We start from the raw sequence: 13,205 nt of genomic DNA, 5'->3' as shown, positions 1-13,205 counted from the left end.
CCATGGGGTGCAGGGCTCCCCCCAGGACTGGAATTAACTTTGCGCACACGTCACGCACCGCACCACAATTTGACACAACGCAATGCAACACGGCGCACCACGACCCAACCCAACACAATGCAACGACACGCACCACAGGGCGATGCGATGCAACCCGACGCACGGCCGCGCAACCCGACCCAACCTGCAACACCCCAACCTGACGTCTTCCCCTGAAAATCTCCCCCAAACCCTCTCCAATCTTCCCAAAGCCCCTCTTCCCCAAACTGCTCACCCCTCTCCATACCCAGCCCAGAAAGACTGGCAGTCCTGTGCCCCCCCAGGCTGGGATGGTGGGAGGCTGGGCTCGCTGAACCACCCCAGATACCCACCCGATGTCAGTGCGCTCTCTGGGTGGGCATGGGGTTCGTGTGGGATGGAGCTGTGCCAGGGACTGAAACGCGCCTGGGATCATGCAGGCAGGACCCTGCCCTCTCACCAGAGGGTCTGGCAGAGGGGACAGCCATGGGGGAGAGCTGCCACCGAGCTCCTGGCACTGGGATCAGTCCCAGTGCCAACAGTGGGGCACACAGGCAGGGATGGCGATGCAGGCGGCAAGGATGGCAAGAAGCAAGCCCCACTCCCTCCTCCTTGCTCCTCCCAAATCCCCCTTCAGCCACCTCCTCTGCATTTTCCAGGAGCTTCCTGACTCACCCGGGCACCCTCCACTGCCTCTCTGTGGCGTACACAGCTCCAGAATGAACCGTGGGGCGCCCAAGCCTGTCCCCCACCTGCCCTGAGCCCCCTCAGCACCCTCACTACCTGCGGGAAGGGTTAGCTTCCCCAGCCATGGAGAAGACCTACTCATTGACGGCTCACTACGACGAGTTTCAGGAGGTGAAGTACGTGAGCAAGTACCAGAGCGGCACCCTGCCCAACGGCTTCACCCTCCAGCTGGGCACCGGGGCCAAGAAACGCCGTGGGGGGCTGCCACGCTGGAGCCGCCGGGAGGTCTGCCTGCTCTCAGGGCTGGTGTTCGCCGCGGGGCTCTGCATCATCTTGATGTGCATGTTGGTCCTCAAGTACCTGGCGGCCGAAGGGGACAGCTACTGCCTGGAGGGGTGCCAGGAGAAGAAGGCCTTCCTACGGGCATCTCGATTCCTTAGCGCAAACATGGATGCCACCATCGACCCCTGCCAGGACTTCTACTCCTTTGCCTGTGGCGGCTGGCTCCGGCGGCATGGCATTCCCGAGGACAAGCTGGTGTACGGCACCATCGGGGCCATCGCTGAGCAGAACGAGGCCAAGCTGCAGGCGCTGCTGAGCCGCCCTGTGCGGCGCCGAGCCCCTGCCTCGGCTGAGAGGAAGGTCAAGGAGTTTTTCCGCTCATGCCTGGACAGGGCTGAGATCGACCGGCTGGGCCCGCGGCCCATGCTGGAGGTTATCCGGGAGTGCGGCGGCTGGGATGCCGCCCCAGGCCGTGGGGACTTCAATGAGCTGCTCTACAAGACGCAGGGAGTCTACAGCGCTGCTGTGCTCTTCTCCCTCACCGTCAGCCTGGATGAGAGGAACACCTCCCGCTACGTCATCCGGGTGAGGGCACCCCGTCCCTGGGGCTGCTGCCCCCTGCCAGGAACCTGCCTGCACTGATGACACCCCCGGTGACACCGCCCTCGGTGCAGTGGTACTGGGTGCCTGCGCAGTGCCTGGGCTTGGCTGCAGCAGATGGCCAGGCTGTGGACAGCCCCTCTCCCTGGGGATCTCCCCCATCTCCCCTCCATGGGACCCCAATGTCAGACTGCCCCGGGGTGAGGGTGGCATCTCCAGGATGGGGAGGGCTGACATGCAGCGCTGCCCACCCAGGGGCTGGGGACAGCCCACAGGGCACCGGGGTCTGCACAGTGCCAGAGGCCAAGCCCCTCACCTTGGCGCCCTCGCTGCCATCTGCACCCAAGGGCCAAACCCTAGGAGGTGACAGGGGGATGCCTGCTGCCCCACAGCCCATGGCTCTGCCAGCCTTCCCCACCCCTGCCAGTCCGTGTCACTCGCCCTGTGGTGCCACTGGGTCATGGGTGGGCTTTGTCTGGGCAGCCAAGTCTCAAGCAGGCGTGATGGGCAGAGTGGGGGCCCAGCAACGGTGTGGTGGGCAGGGTGATGGGCAAGGGGGGGGGGCATGGTGATGGCGGGGGGGCACAGCGATGGCACAGTGGGGACACGGTGATGGCTATGGAGGGAACATGGTGGTGGGAACGAGGGAGTGAGCACGGTGATGGCGCAGTGAGGACGAGGTGCTGGGGATGGCAGGGGCATTGGGGGGCGGGCCACGATGGCGTGGCAGCCTCTCCGTTCCTGGTGAGGTGAGGGGCTGGGAGCGTGGGGCTCCACGGTCCCCCGTCCACGGTAACGGTCCACTCGTGAGTGTGAGGGCCCAGGGAGGAGCAGGGCCGTGCGTGTGTACACTAGAGGGAGCGTGTGTCACGGGGAAAGGGTGGGCGGGTGGGCGGCGAAGCTGACCGGGAGGGTGCGGGTGTGCGAGGGGTGAGACACGGGGAGAGGAGTGTGTGACAGCCAGCAATGGGTGTCAGGGGTCGGGTGGGGAGGAGTGTGTCAGGGTGTGATGGGCGGGGGGGTGAGAGCAGGTGTGCGATGGGTGTGACGGTGATGTGAGAGCAGGCTGGGGGTGGGGGCTGTGCCTTCGTGGGAAACCAAAGGGGATGGGGTTGGGGGGGGTGATGGGGAGAAAGGCTGGGGGTACCCGTGGGTGTGCAGGGCAGCGCTACTGCTGTGGACATGGAGTGGGGAGGCTGGTGGGGTGGGACACGGCGGGGTGAACCAGAGAGAAAAACGAGGTGGGAGTGTTCGTGTGTGCAGGGGCGGGGTGGGGGGTGGTGAACCAGATGGTGCCTGGGGGAGGGAGCATGCATAGGGTGTCATGGGGGGGGTACAGCTGTGTGTATGCACACACTTGCAAGCGTGTTGAGGCGTGTGTATGTGTTGGAGGCTGTGCCTGTGGCTATGGGATAGCGGGGGTGGGGGTGGGGGTGTGGTGTGTGAAGGCTGGGGGTGTCCGTGCAGCGTGGCTCATCCCTGCAGCTCTCCATGGGGTGGGCTGCAGCACGGGAGTGGGGCCAGCCATGGGGCAGGGTGGAGCAGAGTGTGGTGCCAGCATAGGGCAGGTTATGGGGCAGTCTGTGTGCCAGGCAAGAGTCAGGTCACGGAGCAGGGGCTTGTCCTCTCCCAGCACTCCCGGCCCTTTGCATGCTGCCCGACCCAGCTCCAGCACCCTCTAGCAGGAGGGAAACTGAGGCACGGGTCCTGCCCATGCCCAGGGCTGACCCACCACACTGCCACTTCATGGGTTCTGGGGTGCCAGGGGCACCCTACAATACAAGGGAAGCTGAGGGTGCCTTGCCCAGCACAGCACCCCACTCCCTCGGCTCACCCACTGCCCCTGTCTCCCCCCAGATTGACCAGGATGGGCTAACACTGCCTGAACGGACCCTGTACCTGGGGCAGGACGAGGAGAGTGAGAAGGTGAGCGAGGCCCATGCTGATGCCGTGGGGCCACCAGGAGAGGGACCAGCACCCAGCATGGCTGGCAGATGGAGGGCACTGTGCTGTTTGCAGTGCCGGGGGCAAGGTGCCCGCCAGGGCAGTGCGGGGTGGCACTCAGCATCCTTTTCCTTGGCACAGATCCTGGCCGCATACCGGGTGTTCATGGAGCGGCTGCTCACCCTCCTAGGGGCTGAGCACGTGGAGCAGAAGGCCCAGGAGATCCTGCAGCTGGAGCAACACCTTGCCAATGTGAGGGGGGTGCCTGCCCTCGGGTTTGAGGTGCCACTCCCCAGGCTTTGGGCACCCTGGTCACAAATCATTGGGGACCTCCCTGCCTGGTCCTAAGGGACCCCATCCCAATCCCCTTGGGAACCTCTACTCTCAGTCCTTGGGGACCTTCATGACTGGCTCTCGGGAATCCAAATCCCTTGAGGACCCCATGGCAGATCCCCAGGGACCCCAGACCAACATCTTGAGAATCCCCAGTCTCAGCCCTCGGAATGATCACTCCAGCCCTTGGGGACTCCCGTGTCCAGTCCTTGTGAACCCACTCCAGGCCCTTGAGTACTCCACACCCAGCTCTTGGAGACCCCGGTCTCTGCCTGGAGGACACCCGTGCCCAGCCTTGGGTACCCCAATTCCTTGGGCATCCCACAGCTAGCCCTCAGGGTCCCACTGGCAGCAGAGGGTTCCCGGGGCAGGGAGCCTGGGATGTGGGTCAGTAGCCCCTCTTGCCCTGGGGCTGTGCCCTGTCCCTGTGCCACCCCCAAGGTGGGCAGCAGGGTGGTGACAGCTGTACCCACCTCGTGCAGATCACAGTGTCCGAGTATGACGACGTGCGGAGGGATGTCAGTAGCATGTACCACAAAGTGACGCTGGGCGAGCTGCAGCGCATCACCCCCACAGTGAGTACCCCCGGTGCCCAGCCTGCCACCACAAGTGCCCCGTCTGCCGTGACCCCATACTTGTGCCTGTCCCCCTGCTCCGTGCTCTTGTTGCCCCGTCAGACAAGTCCATTTGAGGGTGATGAAGCCACTCTGCACTCTTCTGGGTGGGAAGGAGTGGTGGGAGGCTGGAAAGCCTGGAGCAGGGTTCATCCGGGGTGGCATGGAGAGGGGGTCCCTGTGCCCCCTGACAGTGCCCACCCTGGCAGCTCAAGTGGAAGCGCTTGCTGGACCGCATCTTCCACGACAACTTCTCGGAGGAGGAGGAGGTGGTGCTGCTGGCCACCGACTACATGCACAAGGTGTCTGACCTCATCCGCGTGACGCCCAGCAGGTGAGGGGGGCTGGCACCCCCTGTGCCCTGGCACCTTCCCCAGCCTGGCAGGGCAACAGCAACAGCGGTGGGCATGGGATGGCTGTGACTGGTCCCCCCACCATCACCCCCATCCTGGGGAGGCCAGGTGGGCACAGGGGGCCTGATCCTGCTCCCCATCGCCAGGATCCTTCACAACTACATGCTGTGGCGCATCGTGGTGGTGCTGAGCGAGCACCTCTCCACCCCATTCCGCGATGCCATCCACGAGCTCTCTAAGGAGATGGAGGGCAATGAGAAGCAGCTCGAGCTGGACAAGATCTGCCTGAGCCAGGCCAACAAGCACTTCGGCATGGCCCTGGGTGCCCTCTTTGTCGAGGAGCACTTCTCCTCCGCCAGCAAGGCCAAGGTAGGTGATGCAACCTGTGAGCATGGAGCCGTCACATCCCTCCTGTCCCCTTGCTGAGGTGCCCACCACCACCTGGCACCCTCCTGAGGGCTGCCTGGCAGGGTGGCAAGGACACTATGTCAGTGACTGTGGTGACTCACTATAGGTGCAGCAATTGGTTGAGGACATCAAATACATCCTGGACCAGCGCCTGGATGAGCTGGACTGGATGGATGAGGAGACACGGAGAGCGGCCAGGGCCAAGGTAGTGGCCTGCAGCGTGGACCCCTGCCCTTGCCCCTACCATGGCCCAGGGACACGTGAAATGGGGGCCTGATCCCACCGCTTGCTTTGCCCACAGCTCCGGTACATGATGGTGATGATCGGGTACCCTGATTTCCTGCTGAAGCCGGAGGCCATCGACAAGGAGTATGAGGCAAGGGTGGTCCCGGGGACAAACGGGGGGGCATGGGCATGTGTAAGGGTGATATGGTCTCCACATCTGCCTCAGGGTATGTGGAGACCAGGGAGATGCCACCCGAAAACAAGCCACCTCCTAGTAGCTCGCTGTGCCCACCACTCACACAGCCACAGCCACACGGGCAGTGCCACGCTGTCCCTGGGGTCTGGGACGATGTCCCCTTCCCCACACTGCACCCCCCCCAGAGCTCAGCCCCATTCTCAGCAAAGGCTGAGGGTGCTCCTAGCACCAGGGACACCAGGTCCTAGGGACCCCATGGAGGTGACAGAGATGCAGCCACCCATGCGGGCACAGAGCATGGGACACAAGGACCCACTCATGACACATCCAGCCCATGGCCACAACCCCACACCCTTGTTCCCCAAGGCTCATGGGGGTGGGAGGGCTCCCCAGCCCTGGTCCCCACACTCCTGGGGCTGGCACTTGAGGCTGGTGCCCACCTTGATGTGGCTGTGCCCGCCTAGTTTGAAGTGGATGAGAAGACCTACTTCAAGAACATCCTCAACAGCATCGCCTTTGGAATCAAGCTCTCAGTGAAGAAGATCCGGCGGGAGGTGGACAAGTCTGCGTGGGTATCCCCCTGCCCTGGGGGGCACAGCGTGGCCCCATCAATGCCCCCTGTACCCCATGCCTGGTTGCACCCCAAAGGGTGTAGGCAGAAGGGCACAGGGCAAGCCAGGAATGTCCCCCTGACACCCCAGCTGTGCAAGGGGGTGGCATTTCCATGCCCCCCCCCAACCTGGTACCGCCGTCTCTCCTTGCAGGTGGCTGCTGCCTCCTCAGGCGCTGAACGCCTACTACCTGCCCAACAAGAACCAGATGGGTGAGGCATTGGCCACCCCCGCCCCGGGCTCAGCCCCCTGGGGCAGGGGGTGTGGGGAGACCCCCGGGGTGGGGAGCATGGCGCAGGGTCCCCTGTCGCTGGGTGGTGCTGTGGGTGGGTACAGGGCAGGGTGCCACCTCCCCCCAATTGCAATGTTCTCCTGTGTCCCCAGTGTTCCCTGCTGGCATCCTGCAGCCCACCCTCTACGACCCCGAGTTCCCGCAGTGAGTGTGGGGCTGGGGCATGGGTGGGGGGTGCCAGGGCAAAGTATGGGGGTGCCAAGTCCTGCGGTCACCTCTGTTCCTGCCAGCACCGTGCCCTCCGCCCTCCCACCTCTGCTCCCTACCCAACAGGTCACTGAACTACGGCGGGATCGGCACCATCATTGGGCATGAGCTGACCCACGGCTACGATGATTGGGGTGAGCAAACCCCTCACCTCATGCTGGGGCAGGAGGTGGGTGGGCTGGGGGCAGCCAGGCAGGATGCCTGGGTCCCTTGGGAGTACTGGTGGTGATTACCTTGGCAGGAGGACAGTACGACCGGCATGGGAACTTGGTGCACTGGTGGACGGACCGGTCGTACAGCAAGTTCCTGAAGAAGGCGCAGTGCATCGTCAACCTCTACGACAACTTCACTGTCTACAACCAGCGGGTGAGACCCCCCTCACCCACTGGGCAATGCCCTGGCACACGCTGCCCCGTGGCGAGGGGTCCCTGCTGCTCCGTCACTGGGGCTTGGTGCCTGCAGGAGAGCAGGAGAGCATGGCTCTGCTCTGCCTAGCCCTGAGACCCGACAACTCATGACACCTCAGCTGGGAAGTTCCTCAGGGCACTGGGTGGGGGAAACTGAGGCACAGCCTCGGTGCCAGGGCGGTGAGGGGGGGATGCCTGGCTGACGGGAGCATCTCTGCTCACATCATCTTCTCTCCTCTCTTGGCAGGTGAACGGCAAACACACGCTGGGGGAGAACATTGCTGACATGGGGGGGCTCAAACTCGCCTACTATGTAAGTGTCCCCTCACCCTGGGGTGTCACAGCCCTGGCAGGGCCATGAGGCGGCTGCTGAAGCCATCCTCCCTGGGTGGGCAGGAGACCCTCCCTGGGTGGGCGGGAGACCCTCCTCAGCCCCACCTTGCTCTCTGCAGCAGGGAGTGGGCATAGTCCTGCTTGCCAGTCCCTGGGGGGGTCAGGAAGGGGGCAAGGGGCAGGTTTGGGGTGGGGTGCCCAGGTCATGCTGAGGGCAGCCCCTGTTCTCCAGGCCTACCAGAAGTGGGTTCGGGAGCACGGCCCCGAGCACCCCCTACACCACCTGAAATACACCCACGACCAGCTCTTCTTCATCGCCTTTGCCCAGGTGAGACCCTGCCCTCCCCACACGTGTCACGTAGCAGGGGGGAAGGCGGGGGGGGGGTGTCACCCTATGTGGGGTTGGTGGCCCTGAGGGATGGGGCAAGAGCCTGGGGGACCCAATGGCCCCAGCCAGGACCTGGGCTTGGCTCCATCAGCAGGTCCTGGGTTCAGGATACGAGTGTCCCGGTGGGTGCCAGGACCCCATGGGCCCTGGTGAGTTCCGGGAGCTGGGGTGTCCCACATGGTTCACCCACGGGAATCTTTCTCCCCTGCAGAACTGGTGCATCAAGCGGCGATCCCAGTCCATCTACCTGCAGGTGCTGACAGACAAGCACGCCCCGGAGCACTACAGGTACAGCTCCGCCCTGAAATGGGGGGGGGGGGGGGGGGGGGGAAACAGCAGGTGCCAGCCTTCCCCATGGCTCGTGGTACCCTGCAAAGCGGGGTGGGCACCAGCACGGCACCGGAAGGGTCTGGTGGGCACCCCTGAGTCAGGGGATGGGGTGAGCAAGTGCCCTGAATGGGGTGCATGGTAGCAATGGAGGAGTGGGCAGGGGGTGCCTGACTCTGAGTTGCCCCCTCTCCTGGCAGGGTCCTGGGCAGCGTCTCGCAGTTTGAGGAGTTTGGACGGGTGTTCCACTGCCCCAAGAACTCGCCCATGAACCCGGTGCACAAGTGCTCGGTGTGGTGAGGGCACCCTCTGGTCCCCATCCCTGCCCGTGTGCCACCCTGTGCCTGCTCCCCTCTGCCCGTCTCCCCCTCCTACTCTCCAGGCAAAGGGGGCACCCATGGGTGTCACGAGGGGTCACCCCAAAAAGACAGGCACCCTCTGGGGAGGTGGAGTCAATGGGGGGGACGCATGGGGTGGGCATGAGCTCCTGCCCAGAGGAAGCTGCCTCCTGCCCATCCCCTTCCTGCCCCCTACCCTGCAAACTGGGGGGGGTCCTGAGTCCCCACGGAGGAAACAGGCAATGCAGGGCACTCCCCAAGCACCTGTGTACCCCCTTTTCTGTCCATCCACCCCAAACCCTTCACCCAGCCCTGCCACATCCATCCCAGCGCTGTTCAGGGCAGGGAGAGTGAACCAGAGACGCTGTGGGGCTGCCCCGTGCCAAAAGATCCCCTGCCCAGCGCCCTCCTCAGCATCCCCCCAACATCAGCCCCATCCTGTCCCTGCGTCAGCCCTGCCAGTGGGCGGGCAGCGCCGGCAGGGCTCAGGGCTGGGTGATGCCAGCCTGCTCCGGGACCACGGGAACACGGACACGCGCTGTATTTTTCGCTGCTGTTTCTGGTCAATAAAGCACTGGATATGCTGGGCGGGTGCAAGGGGCCGTGGCTGGGGGGGGGCTGCACGGGGACGGCAGCAGCAGGCAGCACCCCCAGCCCCACCTGCATGGCCCGGGAATCCACAGATTGCGAACACGCCTGGCCCACCGCCGTCACACCCCGCGTTTATTAAGCACTGAACACCCTGCGTGGGTGGCTCAGGGCCTCCCTGTGCCCAGGCTTCGGTGCCCCACGGCTGCCATACCCAGACAAGGAATGCTCCAAAAAGCTACCATCCACTTGCGAGTGCCGCAGCCATGGGGAAGAGGGGGGGATGTGGGTCTGGCAGCACCCACGGGGTCAGTGGAAGAGGGGCAGGAGGAGGGTGGGCAGGAGCAGGGGGAGGAGGGTGGCGCGGGCGCCAGCGGCAGAGTCTTGCTGGTGGCAGGCGGTGTAGGGCTCGAGGCAGGCGGCGTAGGCCATGGCGTGGGCCACGTAGGTCTGCTCCTGCACCCCGTGGAAGAGGTGGGCCATGGGGCCCTTGGCTAGGATGGCCACGTCCTCGCCGCCGTGGGTCTCTGAGACGAGGGGCACGGCCGCCTGCTGCAAGTAGCCGTACTGCTCTGGGGAGAGGGGAGAAAGGGGTGAGGGGGGCAGCAGTGGCCGCCAGCCCCATCTCACCACCCAACCGAGGTCCCCATGTCCTCACCGGCTGTGTCATTGTCCACATCGGTCCGGTTGGGGCCTGGGTAGCCAGGTCCATTCCCGTAGAGGATGGACGTGTAGTTCTTCTTGTCCGTGGCTTTGCTGGGGGCCAGACCTGTGAAGAGGGCGATGAAGGTGGGAAATCACCCAGGAAATCCCCATGTCACTGCTCTGGTGACAGCCAGGGTGCCCCAGAGCTGGCAGCGCCCAGCACAGTGCCATGCCCTGCTCTCAGTGGCTGGGTAGAGCCCTACCGAAGATGGAGGAGCCGCGTAGGGTGTAGCCACCGAAGGAGAAGACATGTGAGTGGTCGGCAGTGATGACGGTCAGGGTCTGTGCCTCATCTGTCAGGGCACCCGCGCGCTCAATGGCCCGGTCAAACTCCACTGCCTCCGTCAGCGCCTTATGGGCTGCACTATCATGGTGGCCGTGGTCGATTCTGCCACCTGCAGATGAGCACCCACAGTGAGCTGGGGACCACCAGCAGCACCCTCAACCATATACCGCCATCTGGACCCCTGTCTCACCCACCCCGGGGACACCGGCCCTGACTTATCTTCCACGAAGAGGTAGAAGCCATTGGGGTTCCTGCTCAGGATGGCGATGGCTGCCTCCATCATCTCAGTGAGCGACGGGTCCAGCATGGTGTTACGCTCCAGGTTGTACTTCATGTCCGCAGGTTCAAAGAGACCTGGGAGGGGACACGTTGGGGACAGCCTCAGCACCTGCATGTGTCACCATGGTGGTCGGGTCCCGGCACATAGGACATTTGTTACCCATCAAATAATTCACACTGGGGTCAGCGACGGCAGCCAGCATCTCTGTCCTGTTCCAGACATAGCGGGCACCCTGCGGGCAAATCCCACGGGGGCATTCAACGGGTGCCTGGTCCCATGCCTGGGGGTGGTAGGCAGGAGACCATCCCTACTGTGTCACCCACCGGTCGGGCCTCCAGCCACATGTTGATGAGGTTATTCCCGTCCTTGCGCATCCCGTTCTCCGTGTTATAGGTGGGATACTCAGGGTCCGGCGTCCCCGCGGGGGTCATATATTTCCGACCACCCCCCAGGATCACCTGGAGGGGGTGAGACGGGAGCAGTCTTAGCAGGGGTGCCCAGGGTGGTCTGCCCCTGCTCCCCAGCCCCACGAAGGGCACTCACGTTGATGTCGACATTATGGACCAGCTGCCAGGCGATGTCCTTGCAGCCCTGTTGGAGGGCGTCTGCGGGCATGCTGGCATCCGCGTACCAGTTGCGGTTCACCACGTGGGCGTAGGTCCCCGAGGGCGACGCGTGCTGCACCCGTGTCGTCGTCACGATGCCCACTGCCTTCCCTGTCACCCCCCTACCCATAAGGCTCTGGGAAGGGCAGCCAGGGTGGGGCACGGGGTCCCCCGCCATCGAGCCCTGGTATGCTCATGGTGAGGCAGCCCCCCCCCCGATGTGATGCCCCTTGTCCCCATGGGGTTCTCCCCAGCCTGACCAGCCCATTGCTGCCTCGTGCCCCACGTTACCGGCTTTGCGGGCTCGCTCCAGCACCGAAACCACCTCGTTGCCCTTCGTGGTGTTGCACTGCGAGTGGCGGGCGGCCGCGCTCAGCCCCACCGTCTGGTAGTTGCCCTTCACCCCGCAGAGGTAGGCTGTGGCTGTCCCCGCGCTGTCTGGGACCTGCCGGTCCACGTTGTACGTCTGCCGAGGACACGCGCCAGGCTCAGGGCAGGGGCTGGTTGGCGGAGGCACCCAGTGGCGTGCACCCCGCTTGCCACGCTCATTTGCTCACTGGAGGGCAAGTGTGGGACAGGCAGGGACCCCATGCACTCCATAAGTGCACCCCTGGGGTGCTTCTGTGCCAGCAGCCCCATGGGCATCACCCTGGCCCCATGCCCAGCGTGGCAGGGATTTACCTTGGAGAGAGCCAGGTAGGGGAAAGCATCCAGGGCGAGGGGGGTCTCGGGGCCCAGCTTGCCTTGCTCCTGCCCCTTTAGGATGCGGGTGGCCGTGATGCTGGGGATCCCGAATCCTGGGTGAGGAGAGAGGGTCCCGGTCACCCTCTGGACTGGGTGTCCTCCCCGCACCCAGCTCTGCAGGGCAAGCGGCGCCAGTCTGCCCGCTGGGGGTCCAGTGGCACTCACCATCCCCGAGGAACAGGATGAGGTTTTTGGCTTGGCTTATCCTGGGCTGGATCTTGATGGAGGCCTTGATGGCTGCGGCTGCCTGCCTGTTCCAAAAGGACGGCTCCTCCTCCTCCGCTGGGACAGGGCAGCCCCGTCAGTCCCGTCTCCCACCACCCACATCCCTGGGGCACCCAGATAGCAGGGGTACCCATATCCCCGGGCATCCCCATGCTGTGGCCTCCTCTGACATCACCCAAGGGTGCTGTTTGGGATGGGGGGAGACCATGCGAGCTTGCATCTATATCCTGGTCCAGGGGTCCTGGGGCAGGGAAGGTGGGGGCAGCTAAAAGGGCCATGATGGGGGGAATTACCCCTCAGGTGGGATGGGGTCACATCCATGGGTGGGGAGGCTACAGGCACTTCCCTCAGAACCACCTCCCAGCCCAGAAACAAGCAGGAACCTGACCCCACAGGGGAAAACTGGCCCCAGGTCCCCAGAAAAGCAGGGGGTAACCTCATCAGCCCTTGCAGAGCCAGGCAGGCCCTGCTCCTTGCCCCAGATCCTCCCTCTGGCCAGCCAGGCTGGTGCCCTGCCAGGTGCCCAAATTCCCTGAGGCAGCCGCTGCAGCCAGCTGGATAACCGTTCCCGTCCCTGTCCCCACCTGGGATGGGAGAAGCGCTGAGCCCGGCCCAGAGGCCCAGGCAGAGAGTGAGGGGCACCAGGAGCCGCATGGTGAGGTCCAGTAGCCCAGCGCCGCTAGCAGAGTCTGCAACTCCAGCAGATCCAGGAGGAACTTTGGACCAGGATCAGCCCTTGCAGGGTGTGTGGAGGAGTTCAGCACTTTCTCCGATGTTCTCCGATAGCCTGGCGTCCTACCAGGCAGCAGGCACAAAGGCCGTGGGGCTGGGCTGCAGGCACCTCCTTGGCACATCACCTTATTGCTGCTGGGGGGATGGATGGATTTGGGGTGCAAACAGATGTTGGAGAGGGGGCAAAAGGATGGGCACTGCCTGGCAGGTGTCATTGCCCGTGCCAGGTGGGGGATGCCCTGGCCCAGCATTCCACAGGCAGCGCTGAGCATCAGACCAGGGGCAAAGGGGGCATCGAAGGGCTCAGGGTCACTCATGCACCGAGCAGCTCTGTTCTCTGCCCAGTACTTTTTTTGACCAGTAAATACACTGATGTGGACTAAAACTCTGCTCCTTGCTTAGCCCTTGCTGGGAAGATGCCAACCCTTGCGTACTGTTCCCCAGCCTGGCAAAGCTTGGGGGGACATGGCCTCCTCT

At 64.2% G+C, this 13,205-nt stretch overlaps 2 protein-coding genes across 3 annotated transcripts; one reads left to right on the top strand and one right to left on the bottom strand.

The window, feature by feature from the left end:
* Window positions 1–828: 828 nt before the first annotated feature.
* Window positions 829–8,543, top strand: ECEL1 (endothelin converting enzyme like 1). 2 transcript variants are annotated; one of them, XM_086754569.1, is made up of 17 exons: window positions 829–1,572; window positions 3,445–3,513; window positions 3,673–3,783; window positions 4,347–4,439; window positions 4,688–4,812; window positions 4,978–5,200; window positions 5,346–5,444; window positions 5,541–5,615; window positions 6,125–6,222; window positions 6,425–6,483; window positions 6,656–6,707; window positions 6,837–6,904; window positions 7,012–7,136; window positions 7,425–7,490; window positions 7,743–7,838; window positions 8,110–8,186; window positions 8,426–8,543. In XM_086754569.1, the coding sequence occupies exons 1-17, from the start codon at window positions 829–831 to the stop codon at window positions 8,523–8,525; spliced, it is 2,280 nt and encodes a 759-aa protein (XP_086610695.1). In that variant the 3' UTR covers window positions 8,526–8,543. The 2 variants fall into 2 exon arrangements, with proteins under 2 accessions (XP_086610695.1, XP_086610694.1); XM_086754568.1 differs by having other exon boundaries at window positions 6,125–6,228.
* A 917-nt stretch (window positions 8,544–9,460) lies between these two features.
* LOC104477909 (intestinal-type alkaline phosphatase-like) lies at window positions 9,461–12,650 on the bottom strand. Its single transcript, XM_086754868.1, has 11 exons — window positions 12,581–12,650; window positions 11,937–12,053; window positions 11,709–11,824; window positions 11,319–11,493; window positions 10,966–11,138; window positions 10,746–10,880; window positions 10,582–10,654; window positions 10,364–10,496; window positions 10,060–10,253; window positions 9,810–9,920; window positions 9,461–9,723 (listed from the first exon to the last, which is right to left on the bottom strand). Exons 1-11 carry the CDS (start codon window positions 12,648–12,650, stop codon window positions 9,461–9,463), a joined length of 1,560 nt encoding a protein of 519 aa, XP_086610994.1.
* Between the last annotated feature and the right edge of the window lie 555 nt (window positions 12,651–13,205).

Source organism: Chlamydotis macqueenii, chromosome 9, assembly GCF_036417535.1.
Source record: "Chlamydotis macqueenii isolate bChlMac1 chromosome 9, bChlMac1.mat, whole genome shotgun sequence".
NCBI classification, from domain to species: domain Eukaryota; kingdom Metazoa; phylum Chordata; class Aves; order Otidiformes; family Otididae; genus Chlamydotis; species Chlamydotis macqueenii.
Note: the sequence above shows the minus strand (reverse complement) of the source record. Positions and strands in the feature narration are given on the sequence as shown.

What these genes read in the sequence shown, in the direction of transcription:
- ECEL1 (XM_086754568.1), top strand. Translation starts at nt 829, where the DNA reads ATGGAGAAGACCTACTCATTGACGGCTCACTACGACGAGTTTCAGGAG. An exon ending in TGCAGCGCATCACCCCCACA is followed by an intron (nt 4,440 to 4,687) that starts GTGAGTACCCCC and finishes CCACCCTGGCAG; the next exon opens with CTCAAGTGGAAGCGCTTGCT. An exon ending in TCACTGTCTACAACCAGCGG is followed by an intron (nt 7,137 to 7,424) that starts GTGAGACCCCCC and finishes CTCTCTTGGCAG; the next exon opens with GTGAACGGCAAACACACGCT.
- LOC104477909 (XM_086754868.1), bottom strand. Translation starts at nt 12,650, where the DNA reads ATGCGGCTCCTGGTGCCCCTCACTCTCTGCCTGGGCCTCTGGGCCGGG. An exon ending in GGCTTCTACCTCTTCGTGGA is followed by an intron (nt 10,254 to 10,363) that starts AGATAAGTCAGG and finishes GTGCTCATCTGC; the next exon opens with AGGTGGCAGAATCGACCACG. An exon ending in ACGCGGCTCCTCCATCTTCG is followed by an intron (nt 9,921 to 10,059) that starts GTAGGGCTCTAC and finishes CCCTCTTCACAG; the next exon opens with GTCTGGCCCCCAGCAAAGCC.